The sequence below is a fragment of the Vicugna pacos genome, chromosome 15 (genome assembly GCF_048564905.1).
Source record: "Vicugna pacos chromosome 15, VicPac4, whole genome shotgun sequence".
Taxonomy (NCBI): Eukaryota; Metazoa; Chordata; class Mammalia; order Artiodactyla; family Camelidae; genus Vicugna; species Vicugna pacos.
The window spans coordinates 35,486,557-35,511,905 of NC_133001.1; the positions used below are offsets into that span (position 1 = coordinate 35,486,557).

Below are 25,349 nucleotides of genomic sequence, written 5' to 3' on the forward strand. Positions count from 1 at the left end.
TACTAAAATAAACATCATGTTGAACCTGAAAATCAAATAATTCTTAGATAGTATAGGAAAAGTCTCAAATGTCTTCAGTTGAGGATAATTAGGGACAGTGGGTTAATAAAAAATCATTTAAAGCAGGTTGGAATCATAAACATAATACATACTTTAAATATTTTATTTCAGCTTAAAATTTATAAATGTACATTCATTTATTCACCACTCTTCTGATAAAAGGCTAAAGTGTTTTCTCTGAGTATGATTTTGCTGATTCAGTGTTGCTTTGTTCTTCTTCATAGTCCATACCCATAATGTGGTAATTACAGTTTCTAATTTCATGTTCTTAAAGTGGAGAAAGTACTTAGGTTTTTGCAAAGCAAGCTTAGGTCCAAATTCTCAATCTTGACAGTTTTTCCCAATTTTTAATTATATTTCTACTAAAATTCACAGACATATTTGTCAAGTCTTTCAAATATGTTATTTTCCTTAGAAATAAGAACTCTTAATTTTCACACTCATATTTAATCTCTTTTCACTTTAAATTTCATTGTATGTTCAGTAATGTATTTTCAGTTTTGACTGGCTTTTTTTTTTTGCCATCAGTATTGGTAGCAATCAATTTTTAAATGTCCTTATTGATTTTTATTCAGTTTAGTTTTGAGTTCTTTGAGAATAAGTTTATAAAAGAATGAAATAATTTATACGTATATTTATTCTCACCTTTTAAAAAGTTTTAAACATAGGTACACAATCACAATCCGTTAACCATGACTTAATAATGAAATGCTCTGAAAACCAGCTTTTTAATAATTTATTTGGTAGCAAAACCTGAGCTGACTGTACTCACTTGGCCCTGACTTGGCCCTGATGAAGCTGAGTGAGATGATAGTATTGATTGATCTCTCTTAGTGTGATTCCTACTGCATTTCATTATGGAAATATCCATGTATTAATTATGGGGTGCTGCTACACATCTTGCTTTATTCCTTAATTAAGTTCATATACCTTATTACCTTTTACCAAAAGTGGTGAATTGTGCAGCACATCTTGGCCTAAGGATTTCAGGTAAGAAAGTGAAGACATAACTGTTGAGTAAGTTGGCACTATCAAATATCTTCTCCCATTCAGTAGGTTGTCTTTTCATTTTGTCAGTGGTTCCCTTTGCTGTGTAAAAGCTTTTCAATTTAATTAGGTTCCATTTGTTTATTTTTGCTTCGTTTCCTTTGCTTGAGGAGACAGATCCAAAAAGTACTGCTACAATTTTTGTCAAGAGTTCTGCCTATATTTAACCTCTAGGAATTTTACAGTATCTAGTCTTACATTTAGATCTTTAATCCATTTGAGTTTATTTTTGTGTATGCTGTTAGAGAATGTTCTAATTTCATTATTTTACATGTAGCTGCCCGTTATCCCAGCACCACTTACTGAAGAGACTTTCTTTTCTCCACTGTATATTCTTGCCTCCTTTGTCATCAGTTAATTGACCATAAGTGTGTGGGCATATTTCTGGGCTCTGTGTTCTGTTCCACTCATGTATGTATCTGTTTCTGTGCCAGTACTGTACTGTGTAACTTTGTAGTATAGTCTGAAGTCTGAGAGCATGATTCCTCTAGCTCTGTTCTTCTTTCTCAAGATTGTTTTGGCTATTTGTGGTCTTTTTTGTTTTCATGCAAATTTTAAAATTATTTGTTCTAGTTCTGTGAAAAATGCCTTTGGGATTGCATTGAATCTATAGATTGCCTTGAGTGGTATGTTCATTTTAACAATACTGATTCTTCCAGTCCAGGAACATGGTATATCTTTTCATCTATTTGTGCTATCTTCAGTTTCTTTCGTCAGTGTCTTATAGTTTTCCAAGTGCAGGTCTTTACCTCCTTAGATAGGTTTATTCTTAGGTTTTTTATTATTTTTGATGTGATAATAGCGGGATTGTTTCCTTAATTTCTTTTTCTGATATTCCCTTGTCAGTATATAGAAATGCAACGTATTTCTGGAGTTTAGTTTTGTACCCTGCAACTTGACCAGATTCATTGATGAGCTCTAGTAGCTTTCTGGTGGTGTTTTTAGGATTTTCTGTGTATAATATCATGTCATCTGCAGACAGTGACAGTTTTACTTCTTCCTTTCCAGTTTGGATTCCTTTTATTTCTTTTTCTTCTCTGATTACTATAGCTAAGACTTCCAAAACTGTGTTGAGTAATAGTGGTAAGAGTAGACATCCTTGTCTTATTCTTGATTCTAGAGGGAATGCTTTCAGCTTTTCACTACTGAGTGTGATGTTAGCTGTTCATTTGTCATAAATGGCCTTTATTATGTTGAGATATGTTCCCTCTCTGCCCACTTTCTAGAGAGTTTTTATCATAAATGAATGTTGAATTTTATCAAAAGTTTTTTCTGCATCTATTGAGATGATCATACAGTTTTTATTCTTCAGTTTGTTAATGTGGTGCATCGCATTAATTGATTTGTGGATACTGAAAAATCTTTACATCCCTGGGATAAATCCCACTTGTTCGTGGTGTATGATCCTTCTGATGTATTGTTGGATTCAGTTTACAATATTTTGTTGAGGATTTTTGCATCTAATTCATCAGTAATAATTGGCCTATAATTTTCCTTTCTTAGCATGTCATTGTCTGGTTTTGATATCAGGGTGATGCTGGCCTCGTAGAATGAGTTTGGAAGTGATAGATTTTTGGGCAAGTTGTTTCCATTAAAACGTACTGATTTTAAAAACTAGTAACTTAAAACTACTACACAAAACAAATGGTAGACAGCCTAGTGAATGGGAGAAGATATTTGCAAATGACATGGCCAATAAGAGGTTAATATCTAACATATGTAAACAGCTCATACAACTCAACATCAAAAAAACAACCAGATTTGGGGGGAGGGTATAGCACAGTGGTAGAGCACATGCTTAGCATGCACAAAGTCCTGGGTTCAATCCTCAGTACTTCCTCTAAAAATAAATAAGTAAGCCTAATTACTTCCACCACCTGCCCCCCCAAAATAAAGTTAAAAATAAATGAAAGAATTAAAAAAAAAAAAGCAACCAGATTTAAAAGTGGGCAGAAGAACTGAATAGACATTTCTCTAAAGAGGAAATGCAGATGGCCAGTAGTCACATGAAAAGATGCTCAGCCATTGCTAACCGTCAGGGAAATGCAAATTAAAACCACAATAAGATATCACCTCACACTGGTCAGAATGGCCATCATCAAAAAGAACACAAATAACAAATGGTTGGTGAGGATGTGGATGGAGAAAAGGGAACCCTTGTACACTGTTGGTGGAAATATAAATTGGTGCAGCTAGCATGGAAAACAGTATGGAATTTCTCAAAAAACTAAAAATAGAATTGCCATATGACCCAGCAATTCCACTCTTGGATATATATCTGAAAAAAACAAAAACACTAATTCAAAAAGATACATGCACCTCATTGCTGATAGCAGTATTTATTATTTACAGTTGCCAAGATATGGAAGCAACCTAAGCATCTGTCAGTAGATGAATGGACAGAGAAGCTGTGGTATACACACACACACATACAAGCACACATGCACACACAATGGAATGCTACTCAGCCATGGAAAAGAATGAAATTGTATTTATTTTAAATTGAAGTATAGTCAATTTACAATGTTTTAATTTCTTGTGTACAGCATAATGTTTCAGTAAGAATGAAATTTTGCCATTTGCAGCAACATAGATGGAGTTGGAGGATATTATGCGAAGTGAAATAAGTCAGACAGAGGAAGACAAATACTGTATAATATCACTTATATGTGGAATCTAAGAAATGCAACAAGCTAGTAAATAAAACAAAAAAGAAGCAGACTCACGGATGTAGAGAACAAACTAGTGGTTACCAGTGGGGAGAAGGGAGGGGGAGGGGCAATACAGAGGTGGGGGGGGAAAGGGTTGTTATGGGATTATATGAAATCATGTATGTGAAACTTTTGAAAATGGTAAAGCACTGTAGAATTTAAAAAATCTTTTATTGAATTGGAAAAAAAAAAAAGAAGCACTATGAGACCACCCCTTCCTTCTTGACATTCTTTCTTTGGTTCCAGTATCACCACACTTGCCTGGTTTTCCTTTTGCTTTTCTGGCATCTTCTTTTCAATTTCTTTCATTGTTTATTCTTATTCCACTTGTCTCTTAAGGTTAGTTATTTTCCCTGTGTTCTGTCCTTAAGACTTTTTTTTAAATACTCAATCCTTGAACAAAGTTACCTAGTACCATTGCTTTAATGACCACTTTGGTGTGAAGGATTCCCAGATCTACATAGTTACCTTTGTCTTTGCTTCTGAATTCCAGACCCATGTTTCCAACTGTCTGCTGAATATCTTTCCAGGTGCCTCTTACTGGTACTTTGAACTCATAATGTCATAATGTTCACAGTCAAAATCATGCTCTCTTAACTTCCCATCTCCATCACTTTCCTGTGTTCATATGTTATCTCTCTTAAGCAAGGGTGTCACCTTTCTTCCAGTCATCCAACTTAGAAGCTTTGGCAATCAAAATTTGGTGATCTTTGATTATCACCTCATACTTTTGCATGCTGCCCCCTCTCGCTAAATATATGTAATTGATTTCCAAATCCTGTCATTTCTACTTCCAAGTCTTTCTCAGATGCCTCTCCCTTTTCATTCCACTCCCAGTTTGAGCCATATTATCTCTGTTCCATGATATAATAATCACATAACTGAACACATTGCTTACTGTCTAAATGCATTCTTTCCTATCCTTGGTATTCAATTATTTTTCCTAAAGCACAATTCTAATAATATTCCTCTGCTCAGAAGCCTTGAAAACTCATGATTGCCTACAGAACAAGTCTGAATTCAGCTCACATAGAATTTAAATTATACTGTAATGTGATCCCAGTTAACCCTCCTAATCTTGTCTCTTCCTCCATGAAATGCCCCTGCACCTATACACACAAAACTTCCTGATAGCTAAATATTCCCATTTCTCCTGTCAGAATTAATCTGTTTTTTCTCTTTTTTTAAGTATAATATGACATTCATAGAATATTTTCATATGTTCATTTAATCTGTTTACCTGAGTACAGGGACTAAATTTTTTCCCTTTACTTTTTTGTGTTTTTAATCTCTTTTGTAGCACTCAGAATAACCTTTTGCCTATAATAAACAAATGTTGATGAATTATTCATGACTGAACTGATTTAGAGATTTTTTCCTGTTAAAATTTTTGAGAAGTTAGACAATGGAAACATGATAAGTAAATATTGTTTTGTTTTCCACATTACAATAAATTCCGTAATACTTGCTGTTGATTTTTCATTAAAAAAATATTAAAATATAGTGTTGAGATTTTTTTGTTTTGTTTTGTTCACTTGTTTTGTTTTTGTGTTTCTTCTCCTAGGGGAAAAATCATATTTATTCTATTCTCTTACATGTTTAATGCTAACTTTTTAATATAAAATTAATATTTTTTTCTCTGGCTAGGTATGTAGTACATGGATTGGAAGTGGAGTTGTCAGTGATCTCAGTGATCTCCGCCGAGTACACAATTTACTTGTTTCTTCTCTGGACAAAGTTCAGGCTGGAAAAGGATCTTCCAGCCAACTGTACCGAGAGAGCGCCACAACCATGGAAAAACTGGCCGTTCTCAAAGCATGGGCAGAGGTAACCATGGCCTATTTTTTTTAATCATTTCTCCATCCATGAGCAAATGTTTTTATATTCCTCTTAGTTAAAAATGAAGTTGTTTCTTTTTTTTTTTTATTTTAACTGACCTTTGGTATGGAATTTTTTTTGAAAATCAGTTATTTGCTCTTTCTCACTGAAATACATATACATTTCTGTCTTAAAAAAACTTATGGAACCTTTGAAAATTATATTTTCAATCAGTTTTTTGAAAACATCTATATTGAACAAGGGCTCTTCTTACTATGAAAAAATTAGGCAGAGAAAACTTGCGAATATAAATAATAGAAAAATTTTATGCCAAGAATCTTTTATTTGATTAAATTTCAGGAGACTTGCCACCATGGATCAATACTGAGGCTACAGGGTTTTTTGTTTGCTTGTATGTTTTATTTTTTAACAGCTGGTTTTACCACTTTAATTCCCACAGCCACTTTTAAAAAATAATGATACTGTTTTAAATTGACTTTTCTAAATTCCTTCTGCTAGTTGCTTTCAAATTCTTATCGTCTGTACTCAGGTATTTCAAGTAGCTCTTTATTCCTTCTTCGGCCAACCCAGTATCTCACTTCCCTATTTCCATGGTATCAGCAGCCTGTGACCACCTAATAGGTAATTGCTGGCTCAAAGAATGTGACATCCAGATGACAATAGTTTATATAAAAACCCCTGGGTTTTTGTGGATTTTTGTTTGTCACAGAAGGGAAAATAGAGCAATAAGGTATTGTGGAAATTAGTTTTTCTCTCTGATTTTTAGATCAAGTTGTTTGCATAGAGCATCCTTGAATGTTCCTTTATTTTACCCTGATGCCATTTTTTTGGCTTAGACAAGTAAAATATTTGCATTGATAAAATGTTTGTTCTTATTAATAAAATTTTAGTTTTTTCAAATTAATGCAAATCAATAATTTTAGGTGGACAGTAGTTAGATACTATAATATGATTGTTTTCTCACTTTGAAATTAATAGAAACTCTTTAATTTTCACATATCTAATTGTTAACTAAAACTTACTACTACTTTTCTTGTCTCTAGAAATTACATTCCAGTTGATTGAGTGATTTTTTTTATTTAAAAAAAATAGCTTCCAAATTTGTTCTTAATTCCCCAACCCCATTTATTATTTCCCCTAAATGAAGAGACCATTATGTAGTTTGATGATCATAAGATCATTTGCCAATTAGCTGGTTCTCTGCTGACTTGCATTTGATTCACCTACCAGGAAGTCTGGCGTAGTTCAGTATAAACAGCATTAAATGTTGAATTAAAGGCCCTAGAACAAGTTCTGTCTTTATAATTTACCATCTTTGTGACTTTGGTCAAGTGATTTGATCTCTCAGATCCTCAGTTTTTTTTTTTATTATAACATGGAAATACAGTAATATCTTCATGTAAGGTGATGTATATAAAAAGTCCAAGCATTGCATCTGGCACAGAATGGAAGATAAATAATTGGTTTTTAGAAGTTTAGAAGTTAGAAGTTAAAACCTCAACTAAATTATTAATGCACATTTTAATTTGAAACTCTTTTCTTATTGTGGGGTAACTTGGTTGTATTATTTTAAATGATTTGCACCTCAAGCCTCAGCCTGTGATGTTATCTAAGCTATTCTCCTTGCTTAGCTTCCTTTCCTGAGTCCTTTTCCTCAAAGGCCCAGCACATTCTAGTTTTCTCTACTCAAGGTCTATCTTTGCTTCTACTTTTTTACTCAGAAAATTGAGGATGTTCGTTTTCCAACTCTAGAGATTGTTACTTCAAATTCAAGTCTTTGTATTTATATAAGTTGATCACTGTTCTTTTACCTGTGTGACCTTTGGTGGATTATTTAACTGCTTCTCTAAACCTGTTTTCTCAACTCTCAAGTATGGATAATAATTATGTACATTTCATGGGATTATATTGTGAAGTAAAAGAGGTAATAATGACTTTCTCAATACCCAACCCATTAAGCATGCACAATGAATGTTATCAGCTGTGATTAATATAATAATTATTATTATTTTAAAGTTTTCCCGTAACCCAGGATTACCTTTTCTCATTCTCTTACCTCCCACTCTCTGATTCATTCAACAAAGTGTTATTGAACACCAGCTCTGTGCCAGGGTAGCAGTTGAGAATACACTGGTGAACTTGACAAATGTTCTACTTTTACTGAGGAAGACAAACTAGTGGACAAGTGTATGCAACAGAAATACTGAGCGTTATCATAGGAGAAGTACAGACTGTTGTGAACACATGACAGAGGCACCTAGAACAGTCTGGGGGTTCAGAGGAGGCTTCTTGGAGAGAGTGATACTTGAGTTGAGACCTGGAAGATGAGAGTGGGTGTTAGGAGGCATGACTCAGGATGGGGCTGTTCCAGGCTTCGGGCTATCAGGTATGTGGCCCCTCTGTGTGCTTTCAGCGTCTCCTTCTACGTGCTCTTTTTCCTTGCCTACATTCTCCCCTGACTCAGCTGCTGCTTCTGCATACTCACCTCTTCCCATCTCAGTTGCACTGAAGTAGTTCAGTATCTTCATATCCTCCACTCTTTAGTCACCTGCTTTTCGGTCCTCTGCAGTCTGGGTTTACTCTCACCATTCCACTGAAATTACTTCACTAAAATTGCAAATATTGTAATTCTCCACTTCACTGGACACTTTTCAGCCTCTTTCTTATTTGGCCTCTCTACAGCCTGTGATGTTGTGTCCTCTGGAAATCCTTTGTTCTCCTTGACTTCTGTGACACTACTGCCTTGGTTCTGCTCTTTCCTTTTCATTGTTCCTTATCAACCTCACTTGCTAGCTTCTCTTAGCCTACCTGCTTTTTAAAAGTTGGTATTTTCCTTGTCCCTCTTCTCACTCTTCATACTTTTTCTTAATTCAATTATAGTTGAAGTACAATATTATATGAGTTACAGGTGTACAATATAGTGATTCACAATTTTAAAGGTTATACTGCATTTACAGTTACTATTAAATATTGGCTATAGGCCCCCTGTTATAGTATTCATTCTTCATTCTTTCTGGGCTGTCTCATCCATACCCATGCCCTATAGCTTTTACTTGTATATTAAAGATTCTAAATCTACTTTTTCACCCAAAGCTCTCTCCTAAATTCCAGTCCCTTATTTTTGTCTGTTTATGGAACATCTCCACTTGAATGACCCATAACTACCACATACCCTACATGTCTAAAATAAGGTATCTGTTTTCTCATTCCCCTTTTTCCCCCCTTATCCCTACTAATGGTCCTACCTTCTGTCTTCAGACCAGAACCTAGGTATCAGTCATGACTACTTCTTTTTCCTCAAACCCCCTCATCTTACATCTACTTAGTAACTCAGGTTCCTATTTATTTTACTTCATTAATATGTTGAAAAATAATGTAATTTTGTTCTGATAATAAGAGTCCATATGCTCACTACGCAAATTCAGAATGTAGAGAAAAAGTATAAAAAAGAAAATAAAGCTAATCTGTAATCTTATCACCCAGAGGTGACTACTGCTAATATGTTGGTATATATTACTATGCATATGTACACATATAAATCATTTATATGTCTGTATAATGGGTGTGTATGTATATGTGTGTATCTATCTATATCTTTAGTTTCAAAATAAAAATGGAATCTCTTTCAATGTAGCAACTATCTTTTTAATTTAGCAATAGATCATTTATACCTTTTCCATCTCTATATATTTGTTCTCTTTCCCCACTGCCTTAGAGTCCTCATCATCTGCCACCTATTCTATGCAATTTGCATCCTGATTTGTTTTTTTTTCTACTACTAGTCTCCTTCCTCCCCCCAGTTCCCACACAGATTCTCACAATAATCATTCTAAAATGCAAATTTGGGCAAATAATATGAACTGATAATTCACAAAGAGGAAACCAAGCTACAAATAAACATATGAGGGGAGGAGATAAAAAACATTTCTCAACTAAATTAGCATGATTCTTTAAATGATAGTATCAGTAAAACTCTTCTAAAGGATGATTACAGTTGACCTTGAATAATGCCGGAGTTAGGGGCATAGACCCTCCACGTAGTCAGAAATCTGCCTGTAACTTACAGTCAGCCCTCTATGTATGTGATCCCTCTGTATATTCGTGGTTCCACATTCGTGGATTCAATAACTGTGGATCGTGCAGTACTGTAGTATTGACTATTGAACAAAATCCGTGTATAAGTGGATTCGCACAGTTCAAACCTATGCTTTTCAAGGGTCAACCGCATATCAAAAAACTTTTTAAAACTGTGCACATTAGTTGATCAATTTATCCTAAGGAATATCAAGGATATATACAAAGATTCTGCCTTAAAGATGTTGATGGTGATATTATTTATTGTTCTCAAGGAAATAGAAATAAATGTATTTCTTGACCCAAAGATGATTGTATTAAGTGAGCAGAAAATTGATTTAGACATTATATACAAACATTTTATTTAAAAGACTGTGAGTATGTATATATAACATGGTTAGAATGTTAACAGTGTTAGATCTGAGTGGTAGGATTGTGAGTAGTTTTATTTTCTTCATTTTACTTATGCCTCTGATTTTTCTGTATTTCTTGTATAATACCTAATAAGAAAAATAAGCACAAAATTTGTTTAAAAACAGTTCTAAAGTATATATTCTCAGATTACAGATAGCAGTGTAAAATACAGAACCCTTTTAGAAAGCATTTGACAGTGTCTGTTCAGAGCCGTGAAAGTATTTATAATCACTGACCCAGTAATTTCATTTCTAGGACATTGTCCTAGGGGAAAATATCTAAAATATGAAAAAGAGAGATGTTTACAAAAATGTTTACTTGGAATGTTACTTACAATGTGAAGAACTGAACACCTTTTGTCTTTGAAAACTATGTCTCATCTTTCTAAGATTCGCAAGCCTAAGTAAAGAATCAGAAGTAAATGTAAAATTTCAACTATAGGAAAATTGTTAGGTGTATGTCTTCCACCACAGCCTTTAAGAATAATAGTTATGAAAACTAGTAGTCATATAGAAACCCTTATAATATGTTAATAGGTAAAATTAAATACAAAATTTTCTATACAACAGAACTACTACTTACAAAGTCAGAATGTGAAAACCTGGAAATAGGGATTATGAATAATTTTGAAGTTTCATTTTCCAAACTTTTTATGGTATAATTTTGAAAATAAAATTAAAAGTCAAGGGAAAATACATACATCTGACCTTTAAATCCTGCAGTGACTCCTTTGCTTTCCCATTACCAACAGGGTAAAATCTTCAACTACTTCGGCCTTATATTCTGTGCTCAGTCTAATCCAAACACTTGCAGTTTCATTAGAATGCCCCGCTGTTTCCTTCTCCTTGTGCTCTTGCTCTTGCTCTCCCCTCTGCCTGGAACTCCACCTTCCATCTTCGTGAACAGGTGAACTTTTGTCTTTGAATCCTGTCTCTCCTCTTTCATACTCCATTAAGATTCCTCCGTCCTTGGTGCTCCCTGTGATTTATTCATTCATTACACAAACCGTTGAGTGTCTGTTAGGTGCCAGGCACTGTACCTGAGCACGTGCGTAGTGAGGTGGGGAAGAGAGATCATTAAAACAAATCCCTTCTCACAGCGCTTTTCTCACTCTCCCATCATTATATTAGTTTGCGAGTTTGTGGAAGGTGAAAACCATATTTGGTATATAGGTGTTATTTGTCTTTGTTGCCTCAGGTCGTAGAACAATATCAAATGCAAGACAACAGTCAGTACTTGGTAAGGATTTGATGAGTGAATGGCCGAGTATACTTATGAGTGCTTATTAAAACACTTTCTTAAGATACCAGCATAATAATCTAGAGGAAGAAAGCAAGCTTAAAACCACTAGAAAATATTAATATGGTATATTTTTGACTTAAAATTCAAAGTCCTCACTCCAGAAATTAGTTCCTGCTTCTAATTGTCAGGTATTAGTATAACTAACTGACTGTAACTAACTGTTAAAGAACATCGCAGTGTTAAGGAATGCTTTTCCTCAAAAATGAGGATTCATCGTTTCTTGTAATCATAGTCTAAACTTAGTCCTTTACTGTGCCATAGCTGTCTGCTTGTCGTAGGAACAGAGATAAGACCTTGCCATCAAGAAGCTAGTATCCCTGTTCACATACATAGACTTCCTCTTACGTACAGTGAAAGAAACACTGTGTGGGGTAAATTGGTTTCTCAAGATTTTTATGTACTGCAATTTTCTTTCTTACTCTTACTCCCCACCGGCCCACCCCCTTGTTTTTTTGCTTTTTCATTGATGTGTAATTCATCTGTATGCCAGTTGCCAAAGCCTAAATGTATGTGCAGAAACGGAAGAAAACAAACGAACAAAAGAAACTTCAACAAGGAGGAATCTTTAAGATTATATTTTAGGAAGTTGCTATTATACATCTTTTTTTGGTTTACAAAATGAAGAGAAAAGATACAGATAATATATGTGGCCAGTAAATTATATTCTTGGCTCGGCCATCTGTTGCAAGGACTAGAATGCTAAATATCACTTAAGGACTATGTAAGAAGAGATTTTGAAGGATATTTATGGAAATTCTTGCTATGACCCCTCCCCCTCTCAGCTTTTTTCTTTGAATGCTGGCTGATTGTGTCTAATAAGTCTATGAAAGCAAAGGCAGTAAACAGGAAGTTATATCCTATGGCAAAAAAAAGAGAGAGAGAGAGAGAGAGAGAGAAAACCACATATAAAAGGGTGCTTTGTAAAGTAGAACAAGAGAAGCCAGAAAAAATTCAGAGAACCCTACTCAAGGAATACGCTATGAAAGGAATAGTCAGAAGTCAGATCTATTAAAAAAAAAAAGATTGCCTCCAAAGCAGGTGGAATTTATTCTTTTGAGGTTATCAGGAAATCCTGAAGTTGTTTACTTTCTAGTATCTGTACTCAGTTACTTTTGATGGTTCAACTGAATAATCATAACAACTTAGGATATATCATTTCTTAATATTATGCCTTGTTATTTTCTCCTCCTGAATATCTTACTAGGTATATGTGGTTGCTATGAATATTAAAAAGGAAGCAGAGTCAAAACCAAAAAGAGCAATTAAAAATACTGAGGATGACGATGATGATTATGGTACCATAGATGAACTGCCACCAGATAGTTTAATAACACTTGTACAACCTGAACTGCCAACACTCAGCCGCCTGTGGTTGGCAGCATTAAAAGACTATGCGCTTTTAACTTTACCAGCAGAATTTGCCAGTCAGCTCCCCCCAGATGGTAAGTACTGCATTCAGAGTTTTGCTTTTAATGGAGTTCAAAGTAGTAGTTAAGCAAAATGGAATTGGTGGAAGTTAGCTACAGTAGTAATAATAACATCTTAAATTTCTGTGGTCTTAAACTTGACATTCTCTCATTTAAGAGCATCCATATTTAATTTGTGGATTCAAATACAGCAGTAGACTTATTTGTTAGCCAAAGCAAAAATGTTCTCATTGTTATAGTAATAACTGTATGAGCTAGAGTACTCTAAATAACTATGTGTAACAAGTCATTGTGCCTAACCATGATGAAGTATATTGCTGTGTTGGTCAGTGTGTGTGTGCAGGGACAGATGAGGAAGTCTTCAGTTTGATAGAGAAAACAGGAGGAAGGGAAGACTTTGCAGAAAAGTAAAAAAGAAAAAAGACCGAGTTCCTTTGCTTATGAGAGAACGGGAAGGTGATAAGGGTTTTAAGAGTCGCTGGCGACAGTGAAGAGGAGGCCTGTGACTACGGGTAGGGAAAGGGAGAGGGCACTTAGTAGCATCAGCATTAAGCAGAGGAAAGGCTAGAAGCCCTAGCATCATCTAGGAAGTACCAGGCACTCCAGGTCAGCAGCTCCAGGAAAGACGCTAGTTTTGGTAACTCTGTAGGAGAATCTGCTTGTCCAAATTGCTCTTTTGTATGTGCTGTGATCTGAGTATTAGGAGGGGGGCCTTTGAGAGGTGCTTAGGTCGTGAGGGTGTTGCTTTCATAAGTGGGAGTAGTCCCCTTGTAAAAGAGGCCCCGCAGAGCTCCTCAGCCCCTCCCACCGTGTGAGAACACAGCAAGAAGGCCCTGGCTGTGAAGCAGGAGGGCCCTCACCCAACCTCCAACCGTACTGGTACCTTGACCTCAGACTTCCAGCTTCCAGAACTGTGAGAAATATATTTCTGTTTTTTATAAGCCACCCAGTCTGTGGTATTTTCTTACAGCAGCCCAGATGTGCTAAGACAGTATGTGATGGGTATTTTTAGTAAGTGAATACTTACTAAAATAGAAATAATATTTTTGATTGATTTGATTGCTTTATAGGTGGTGCATTTTATACTCCTGAGACCATTGATACAGCTCGACTTCACTATCGAAATTCCTGGGCTCCCATTCTCCATGCAGTGGCACTTTGGTTAAATAGCACAGGATTTACATGTTCAGAGTCAGCAGAAGCAGCGGCAGTATCTGGTTTACAGAAACGTTCTACACCTGTCAGTTTAAACCAAGCATCAAGTGCAACACCTAGTGCTAAATCTTTGCCAGAAATTAACAAAGACAGAATGCACCTGATTTTAGGTAGGTAAGCCATGTTAATGTATTTCTAGGTGTACTACTTTTGAAAATTCATACCCTCTTAAGTTCTGTGACTGGCCTGAGAATTAGACTGACATAAATAAGACACATTAACAGGAGAAAAGCATACAAGTTTATTTAATATTTTTACATGTACATGTATTTAATTTTACATGTACATGTATTTACTATTTTTACCTGTCTTTAGAAGGAAAATGAAGACCTGGATAAGCCATTAGGCCCAACAGATTGTATACCATTTTACACAGACGAGAGTAAATTGTGGAGATGTGACAAAGCAAAGGGGTTTGGGCTAGGGGCAGTAAGTTGTGGGACAGTGACTAGAAAATATATGGGGAAACTAATGGGAGATCAGGCTCACTTTAGTAGGTTTGTTTGGACAAATCTGTTTCAACATCAGCTCCCAGTCTCTGGCGATAAGAATGTTCTCGTGCTACAGGGAGGGCACCTTTCTCATGAGAAATTTTATGACCTGCTTTTAAGTAGAAAGGGGGTCAGAGAGCCCTGTATGTGTCTGCTATTTCTCAAGTGCCTTCAGCCAAGGAGGTATATTTTGGTGTGGCATGATTTGAATTCCTTCATATCTTTTATTTTAATCCTTGGAAAAATTTTATATAGTACAGTTCAGAGAAGGAATAGTAAAAAGAGGATTTTTAGCACATTTTCTAAATTAACTGAATTTTTAATATAAAAGTTTAATTATTAAAAACTGCTCTTTAAAAATTCTCTGCCATGTTCACTGACAGAGCTGTATTGAATAATTTTTAGGGAAAAAAACTAAACTTTCTTTTTCAACAAGAAGTTTTCTTTTTACTTGGTACTTAACATATTGTCCCATGACAAAATAATAAAATGTAAAATTAAAGCTAATTAGAATAAATCTTATTTATAATTGCTTTATAGATGTTCTTTTAACATTTAAGAATTTTACATTCTGATGAAGCTCTTATGTTTTCGGGAAGGCAAGGGTGAGGGAGGAATACAAATGATAAGGTAAAATTATAGAATTTGTCGGGAGATCTCATAAATGAAAACATGTAAGGCTTCCAAAGGAATGACCTTACCCTCACATAAATTAAGAGCAGTTGTTATCATGACACACATTGTGCCTCGTGTAGCTTGCCATTTTAAAAATTTGTGTGAAAAAATTCTTTGACAATCATTTAATGACAGTTTTATAATTTTCATGAATTTATTCTTAATGTATTATTTTAGAATGTCTTTAAATGTCTTCTTAATCAACCTGATGACCTTGGAAATCCCACCCTCTCTTATGTGATTATTAACCTAATTGCAAAGTTATACCCCATGCTAAGTTTGGCTGCTTATTTTGAAAATTATTTTGAACTCACTTTAAGGCATTAATAAATGTATGTTAAAGTAATCTGGGAAAAAATAAGTAGATAAAAGTTTTTTTTTAAGTGGTGTCAAAGCAACAAAGTGTTTTATGTTAACAAATCCATGTTTTTGCCTTGTACATTGCAGGTGTGAGTATACAGTTCCTCTGTTCCCCAAGACCTGAGGAGCCTGTTGAACATGTTACAGCATGTCTGCAGGCCTTACACACCTTGCTGGATTCTCCTTATGCCCGAATCCATATTGCAGAAGATCAGGTACAGTATATTTCTACAATAGATAATTTATGCTTTGTTTTCATCATATTTATCATGAGATATTTTCTCACATATGAAATAAGTACTACATAGTAAGTGTTCAGGATTTTGGCTTTGTCTAAGACCCTATATTGAATGTTGGAAGACCAGACACAGCTGGACTAGAGGTTGTCAGTCTGCCTTCTTTGATCTCTTGTTCATCAGCAGTCAAGTACACCTAAAAATATAAGGAATGCCTTCAGCCCCAGTTAATGATTCCACTAATAAAGGGCTGAAGTAATTCATTAAGCTGTTAAATAAATTATGTCACTTTTAAATGTTTGATTAAGTTTTATCTCTCAATTAATGAAAATTTTTTGCACTGGCTCAAATATTCATTTAAAAAGTTCAGTGAATCGCTGTTTCTAATTTCTGTGTGGAGTATTTAGAGGATTTTATTCATGTTACAGAACCAAGCGACCAGTGGATTTATTATTCTTTTTAATTAGAAATTATTTTACTTTCATAATAGCAATGATTTCTGTGGACACAATCACTACCAAGTGGTATTACTTGAGGTGATTTTTCATAAAACACAAAGAGATAAAAAGAAATTGTTGTATTATGTCAGTTTAATTTTGCACATGCTGTGTGATTACAAGATTCACTCACTGATGAGCTCTTCTTGTACCCCAGTCTCGGAGCCTGAAGCTGTGCCTCAGCTAAACTACAGACGGCTGCAAGAAACTTGAGGGCTGTTTTCAAATAGGCAAACTGATAAAATTAAATTTTTTAATTTACTGATTTTTTAATATTTATTTATTATTGTATTATTTAATTATCATTTAAAAAATTTTGGCAGAGGGATAATTAAGTTTAGTTATTTTTGGAGGAAGTACTAGGGATTGAACTCAGGACCTTGTGCATGCTAGGCATGCAGTCTACCACTTGAGCTATACCCTCCCCTCTTGAGCTGTACCCTCCCCCCGGATAAAATTTAATCTATGAATGAAGAGGGACTATTATGTTTGCACTCAGTTATCTTAGTTTTAACATAATGTCTCACACCTAAATATTTAGTTATTTTTGGACTTAGTAATGATTTATTTACTCAAGCGTTGTTTTACAACAGAATGGATTATTTCTGAGATGGATCCTGTATTTTAACATTATCTGAGTACAGTGACTCATCAATTTTCTTCATTCACCCAACAACTTTTACTTTGTCCTGCACCAGACAGTTTGAGGCTATTAAAGATGGTTTTACTGCACCTTAATTAGGAGATTAGTACAACATGTTAAGTGCCAGTGTGTGTAAAGGTGTAATGAGATTAGAGATGAGGAGCGCTGCCATTCTTACAGGAAAAGGAAGGATGGCATGGCATCTGGAACTAGTCTAATGTTATGTCAGCTATACCTCGATGAAAGTAAGTAAGTAAATCAACACATAAGCAAACATTTCAAAAAAGGGGGGATGGCTTCTCACAGGAGATAATGGTTGTATTGAATCCTAAAAGTGGATTAGTGAGGCAGAGCAGGAAGGATGGGCTTTCCTTTTGAGGAGAATAGCAAATACGAAGACAAGGAGGAGTGAGAGAACATGACAGATTCAAGGGCACTACTATCATTTACTGTGGCTGGGGTGACTGGAACATGTTGGCGTCAGGCTGAACGATGGGATAAAGGCTAAATCTTGAAGATTTCTTTATTGCGTGTTAAATGGTTTAAAAATCTCTCTTGAAAGCGACAGGGAATCATTAAAAAGATTTAAATAGAGGAATTACATGATTAAATTTGTACCGCAGAAATACAGTACACCTAGATTTGATCACTCTGTCAATCTTGTAGTGGTTGTTTGTAAGACATGAGAAGGGAGGAGGGAGGATCATTATGAGGCTGTTTTCATAATTCTAGAGAGACGACGACCCACTGGCCTAGGAAAACTGAATAAGGAAGAAGGAGAGAGGGCCAAGACTGTAACCTTAGGGATGAATAGCAAATAAGATTTGAGATGAGGGAAGTAAATCAGCAGTGGAGACTACTGAAGAGGGAGGCAGAGAACCAAAGAGAACAGAGTTACTGAAGACAACAAAGAGTTTCGAAGACAGACAACAGTATCAAAACAAACCAAAGCCAGTAAATAAGGACAGAAGGAAGTCTAGAGGAGGTTATTGGTGACTTCAGGCAGAGCATTTTCTCCGGTGGATAGAGCCAGATTATAGAAGACCAAAGAGTGAATGAGTGGATGAAGGAAGGGGAAGCATTTGGTCTGGGAAAGGAAGAAACATGACAGAGACAGATAGGAGAGAATATGGCAGCAGAAAAGAGGATCTGAGAGGTTTTTTGAGGTGTTGGGGGAAATTAGATAGGAAAGACTTGAGTGGATACTTACAGTGGGAAGCAAGCCTGGCTAGAGAGAGAGGTTGATGACATATGGGGTATGATTGAGGTCTTGGTGGTAACCTTGGGGAGTCCAACAGGATGGGATAGGAAGACCATGAGGAAAGATTAATCAGCCTTGGATAAGGGGCTGGACACTTGATCTTAAGAAAAGAGGTAAAGGTGGTTTTGGTTACAGTTAGTTTTTTTCTCCCTCTTTAAAAATTTGAAACAGGTACATCGGATGGGTTTAATGTGGAAGGTTGTGAGTAAGAGGCCTTTTTAAAGTGGGTAGTGAAGTATGAAAATTTTTAATAGTTCTGAGATGGGTCTGAGAGAGACTCACCAGAAAGCTCAGAATCTCCAGTAGACTACTCTTGGGTCTTAGGTTCGAAATTATAAATTTAGTGGTACTGGACTCTAGCAATGCTCTTTAGTCCAAAAGAGGAAAGAAATAGGAGAATGATCATTTTAAAATGTAAAAATTATTTAAATATATAAATAATAAAGTAATTTGTTGATTGAAAATATGTTGGGATAAAATATGACCATTTCTCAAGATTGTTATATTTGCTACATAGTCCTACGTATTAATTTTAGCTACCAAATTTATTTTTACATGTGTATTTTCTTAGGCTTAATAATATAAATGTATCTTTTGAAATTAAAATTAATTTCTCTCTATTAATTTATAATAGCTGATTGGTGTTGAGTTGCTGAGTGTTTTGCACCGCCTCCTATTGACCTGGAATCCGCCATCCGTCCAGCTGCTGGTGACTGGAGTTGTACAACAGATAGTAAGAGCTGCTCAGGATTATTTGCAGGAAAAGAGAAACACTCTAAGTGAGTGCTAGAAATTACACTAACTTTGAAGAGATTTATTTGTACTCTAATTTGAAATATTAATGCCAGGTAGTTTTTAATTTAAAAAGTTAACCATACATTTAGAAGATTTGCAATTGATTTTGCTTTCATTAGAAAGAACCAAATGAAACTGCTTGTTTTTAACTATTTTTCACCTTCAAAACTATCAACTTCATATGTTTCAGCCTAACATATGTGTTACTCCTATTATGAAATATATTTCTAATAAAAATACCTAACAAAAGTTTTCAAAGTAAAAAATTAATTGCCCTTTACTTTTAAGGGAGAGATCAGTAAACAGAATTCTAGTAAGGCAGAGAATTATTCCAAGAAAGACACAGCATCAGTTAGACATTTAGTTGTAAATTACTTTGAAAGAATTTATCATGTATACTTCTTGTGTTGTTTATCTGCTATTTGTTATTTTTTACTGAGAATTTCACCAATTTTTTTTTTCACCCAAGATGAAGATGATACAGAAAAAGAATCCTGTCCTGTATTAGGAGAAGGAGGTGACAGTGGTGGTCTTATTCCTGGAAAATCTCTCGTGTTTGCAACTATGGAACTGTTGATGTTCATTTTAGTTCGGCATATGCCGCATCTCAGTACCAAGATGTCGGACTCTCCAAGTCATGTAGCCACTAAAACTCGACTGTCAGAAGAAAGTGCTCGTTTGGTGGCAGCCACAGTTACCATACTCTCTGACTTACCATCCCTTTGTTCACCTGCTGGTACAGTATTGATCACTGTTTGGAAATGTATTATACTATATTAGGCAAAGATGAGCTTGCCTTTGATTTTTAAGTGCTATTATGACTTATTTTCTTCTTAAATTTCAGTGTGAATGGAAAAGTAGGTCTTTTTTAAGTAGCCTAAGACTAAAGATTTAAAAACCCAAAAACCCAAGATACTCCTTTCGGATATATTTCAAACTCTGGCAAAGAGACAGAACCACAGCTTGAAGGAAGATATTGAGCGTTAGCAGTCAGACATAAAGTGGAATTACTAAACCCTTTATTTTCTAATCTGGTTGCCACGCTCCAGCAACACTGACAAACTACAGATGCCAGAGGCGAGTGACAGCCGACTCTAAGGAGCAACCAAAGAAATTACAGCTGAAAAAAATAGTAGCTGTCTGCAGACACATGAAGAACTATTGTATAAAAAAATAGACTTCCCCTCTGTTATCTAGAAGGTAGAGATAGTATCAGGAGATATAAAAGTGAATTTCAGCTCAACACAAGCCTACAGATGTGAAAGTAGTGAATTCTCCATCATTGAAGCTTTGCAAGCAGACACAATGGCTACATGTGAGAGTGGTGAAGGGAGTCTTTCATTGAGTGGGAGATTGAATTTGATGATCTTGAAGTTCTTTCAGCTACAAATCCTAGGATTCTTTCATTTCTTTTTGTAATTTTTTTTTTTAATTATTTTCCTGGCTGGTTAGTACACTGATATAGTTCTGAGGCTGATTTAGTACAATGAGATTGATTGCTTGTCTTGGAATTGCTACATGATTCACCAAGTTTCTCAGATACTTCTCAAAGTACTTGGTAGGTTTTTTCTTTTCCTTCTGTTTTTCTACCTTCCTTCTTTGTTTTCATTATGAAGGGCATGACATATTAAATAGGTGAAATATTGGAAGTAATAAAAACAAGGCAAGTTGGGAAAAGAAAGAAAATATTAATTGTCTTCTTTGAAATAACTTGTGACTTTCTTATTTTCTTTTTCAAACATTGAATTATAGTAATAGTGCAGTAAATGTACAAATAAAAGAAAAAGAAATAATATTAAGCCACAGTCAATTGTAAAAAAAACCCCATAAACAATTGAAACAACTGTAATATGGAAACTGAAGTAGTTATGAGGTAATCTGATTTGTCTTTATTTCAGGATGTATGACAATCCTGCCCACGATTCTGTTTTTAATTGCAAGAATATTGAAAGACACAGCAATAAAGTCGGCAGATAATCAGGTTCCTCCCCCGGTCAGTGCAGCTCTTCAAGGAATCAAAAGTATTGTGACACTTTCAATGGCCAAAACTGAGGATACTCAAAAACAGTGGACCGCTCTAATTCGTAGCACTCTCGCATGCATCCTAGAATATTCTCAACCAGGTAACCTAATCAGTTTTAAATTTTTAAATTTAGTAGCATATCTGTTCCCTAATAATTGAAGGAGCTAGTCAGAAAACTGCTGTGTAATGCTGAATCAACTCAAAGAGGTGTTTTAGTCCCATCTTTCAGATGTGAATTTTAGTTCCCTTTCTGGATGTTGACTCTGAATGCCTTTGTCTTAGCACTTACATACGTATTGGGAGATTTTCCCAAAAAGAAAGGATGTAGACATATAAAACTCATAATTGTTTTGAACTCCTATGTAGTTATCCACTTATATTATCAATTATTATCCATTCCCCTGTCAGTGGATATTTTTACTTTTTCTGATTTTTTCCAATTATAAAACTTGTCTCAGTGAACATCTTTGTAAAGTCCTCATGCACATAAGCTATGAGATTTTCTAGGGCATACCCCTAGCAGTGGAATTGATAACACATCTTAATTTTGTCAATCCATAGCTCAGTGGTAGAGAGCGTGCATGAGGTCCCAGATTCAATGCCCAGTACCTCCATTTAAAAAAAAAACAAAAAAAAAAACTGATTATCTCCACCCACCCAAAAAAAAAAAAAAAAAGATTAGTTTTATCAGACATTGCCAAATTGCTCTCCAAAGTAGCTACATGAATTTACACTTCTACCAGCAGTGTATGATCCCCCACCAATACATACTTCAGACTTTTAAATTTTGCTACCTGATAGGTAAAAACGTCCTCTTATTGTTTTAATTGGCATTTTTCATTTTCCTAATGAGTATAAGCATTTTTCATGTTTGTGTTTAATTTGGGGGAAAATGCTTGTTCATAGTTTTGTCCGTTTTTCTTCTGTGTTTGACTTTTTATTTCATTTTACTTCTGTTGTAAATGTGAAAGAATTGAAAACAAAGAAGAGAAATTAAAGATTTGCCATATTGCCTATTAAAACATTTCCACACTATCTAAAACTGTGGAGTGGGCCCGAGAGTGAACAGATAGGGCAATGAGACAGAACAGATTGCTTTAAAACAGACATTCATACACATGAGAGTATAACACATGATAAAGGCACATTCATTATTCTTCAAATGGTTTGTGTCAGTAGCCATTTGAGATACCCGTTCCAGTTAGGCCCTCTTCTTATATCATGACTCAGAATAAATACAAGGTAAGTTAAAATGATAATGTAAAAATTTTTAAATAGATAAACGAAAATATAAGTGAATCTTTTATGTCAGAATAGCAAAGGACAATGTAAGTGGAAGTCAATGGTAAATATCACAGAGGAAAATATCAATGTTTTGGACAATAGAATTTAACTTCTATTTGTCAAAGCAATGTACATTAAAAGACAGGTGATAAATCCTAAAAGTTCTTATCAGAAGGACAAAAGTTTTTTTCTATTTCTTTACTTTTGTATCTATATGAGATGAGATGGTGGATGTTCGTTAAACTTATTGTGGTAATCATTTTATGATGTATGTAAGTCAAATCATTATGATGTACATCTTAAACTTACCTCGTGCTGTATGTCTATTATATCTCAATAAAACTGGAAGAAAAAAATTTTTAAAGCAAAGGATAGCTGAAAAAAAGATGAGAAACTGACAATAATATTTTTATCAGTGTTAATAATCATTAATATACAAAGAAGTCTTACAAGGAAAACGTTGAACACTGAATATAAGAAAGAAGAAAGGAAGGAACACACATTAAAAAAAGGAAATAGAGATACCCACCAAGCTATAAAAAAATTAGCCACATTATTCTATAAGCAAAGAATACAAGTAAAAACAAAATAATATAACTTTATACCTGTAAAACTGATTTTTTTTTAAATGTGAGTATGTACAGGTGGAATTGGTACCAGAACATTTTCATACTTTGCTGAAGGGAGTTTAAAACAGGGAAATCAATTCTGCAAAATGTACAAAGAACCTTCAAGAATTCATACTGTGACCTCTTTGATCAAAAACTTATTTTGAAGATTATTTATCACAGTCTGTTTTACAATAATGAAAATATTAAAGTGATAAATATAACTATCTGGTAGTGGGAAAAATATTAAATATATGATGATATATTCGTTTGGATTATTTATCCATTATATCTATTAAAAATCATGTTTATAAATAACTATATATAAAAAGACTAACCCAGACCAGAAGAAATTAATCAAAAATATAGAAATTAAACTTAAACTATCTCTGGATGGTAGTATTACAAGTTTTATTTTCTTTCCTATACCTTTGTTATACTTTAAACAATGACCATATACTATTTTTATTATCTGATTTTTTTTTTTAGTATTAATATTTGGAAGGGACAACTTATATGAGTTTTATTTATGTTACTAAAACTATTTTAGCTTTATCGTGAGTTAATATTTTGCTTTTAAAGGTAAATTTTTAACAATCTAAGAAACATTAAATGCTGTAATTATATTTACATATAATGTATTTATGTGCAGATAAATAGATATAACAAGAAAAAAGTAGGAATTCATTAAAAATATAAATATTATTTTCATTTTCATGGAAAGTGTCCATAGTCAATAATCATATATTTTTTAATTGTCCATTATAAAGAAGATTTTGATATTTTACCCATCTTGTTCATTCATCTAGATGAATTTAAAGGTATAAGAGTATTAACTTGCCTAAGATAATCTGTTCAGAACTGAATTCTCAGTAGGCATAGTCAGTATGAAGTAGAGATCAAGACTCCAGATTTATTTGTATGGTATTGGTGAGCAAGGTAAGCAGAATTTCTTACTTTACAAGAAAAGTTTTATAATGGAGAATTTCCCTTGTGAAAATCATATTTCATATTATAAAACCTGAGACTTCCACTTTAAAAAATGTACCAGTGTATGTATGTGGACACATACGCACACAAATAAATCTCCCTGAATGTAATGAATCACTCTTAAGATTGCTATAATTTTTTTTTTCATTTTTAAAGCCTTCAGCTTTGAAATAGATTTTAGACGTTTAAAAAAATTACAAGAATATTATAGGGAACTCCAGTGAACTTCTCCTAGATTCACCAATTGTTAACATTTGCCACATATGTTTTATTACTCTCTAATCTACATATGAATATTATTATTATTAATTTTGCTGAACCATTTGAGAATTGAAATCATCATGACTCTTTACTCCTAAATACTTCATGGATATCCTGAGAACAAGAACAGTCTCTTACATAACCACTGAAGAATTATCAAATTTAGGCAATTTAACATTGATACAAGGCTCCTATTGTTCATATGCAAATTTCACCAGTTGTCCTAATAATGACTTTCATAGAACTTGTTTCTTTTTATCTAGAGTACAGTCCGGGATCATGCATTGTATTTAGTTGTCAAGAATGCTTTAGTCTTCTTTAAGGCAGTTCCTTTGCTTTTGTCTTTCATGACATTGATGTTTTTTAAGAGTACAGACCATCTATTTTATAGACTGTTCTTTGACTTGGTACTGTCTGACTTTTTTTTTGTCATGGTGAGATTCAGGTTATGAGTACAGCTGTCTTTCTCAGTGCATCATATAAGGAGGCATATAATATTGCTTTGTCCTGTTACTGAGAATCCTAACTGTAGTGACTTAAGTTGGTGTCTGCCATGTTTCTCCACTGTAAAGTTGACATTTTCCCCATTTACAATTAGGACAGAATTTGCAGGGAGATACTTTAAGACTATGTCTGTTGTCTGTCCCTTATCAAGCCTTCACCCAGTGTTTTTTAGCATTTGCTGTACTTGAATCAGTTATTACTATGATAATATCAAGATGATAATTTTCTGGCTTCTACATCTATTTCTTTCTTTTATATTTATTTGCTGGCATTCTGCTGAAAGGAAGAGCTTTTTCTTTGCCCTCCCTGTATTATCATATGTTCGTGCATTAGTGTCACTACAGCATTTAATGTTTCTTTAGTTTGTTAAAAATTTACCTTAAAAAGCATTTTGACACGCCCCCATTATTTCTTGAGCACTTTCTTACTTTCTGGCACTAAGATATAACAGACTCAGCTTGTATTTTCCCTGTTACTGTTCTGGAATCACTCATTTCTCTCAAAAGCCCTGGTTCTTTTTAGTAGAGAATGCCAAATCTTAAATTCTTAAAATTAGATGCCAAATCTTCTTTAAGTCACAATTTAAAAATAAAATGTTATTTTTCTGACAAAAATTGCTTGTAGTGTCACAA

The 25,349-nt window shown here is 34.3% G+C and overlaps 1 protein-coding gene across 2 annotated transcripts in view; it reads left to right on the top strand.

Annotated features, from left to right (window-relative positions):
* HEATR5B (HEAT repeat containing 5B) overlaps positions 1-25,349 on the top strand; it is an 89,611-nt gene that overhangs the window by 58,386 nt on the left and 5,876 nt on the right. Inside the window, exons 27-33 of one of the 2 annotated variants that reach the window (XM_006215538.4) lie at positions 5,466-5,645; positions 12,652-12,889; positions 13,945-14,199; positions 15,703-15,830; positions 18,887-19,031; positions 19,517-19,783; positions 20,946-21,170. In XM_006215538.4, coding sequence (XP_006215600.1) covers positions 5,466-5,645; positions 12,652-12,889; positions 13,945-14,199; positions 15,703-15,830; positions 18,887-19,031; positions 19,517-19,783; positions 20,946-21,170 — 1,438 coding nt within the window. The remainder of the gene's footprint in view (positions 1-5,465; positions 5,646-12,651; positions 12,890-13,944; positions 14,200-15,702; positions 15,831-18,886; positions 19,032-19,516; positions 19,784-20,945; positions 21,171-25,349) is intronic. The other variant, XM_072937923.1, reaches the window with a different exon arrangement.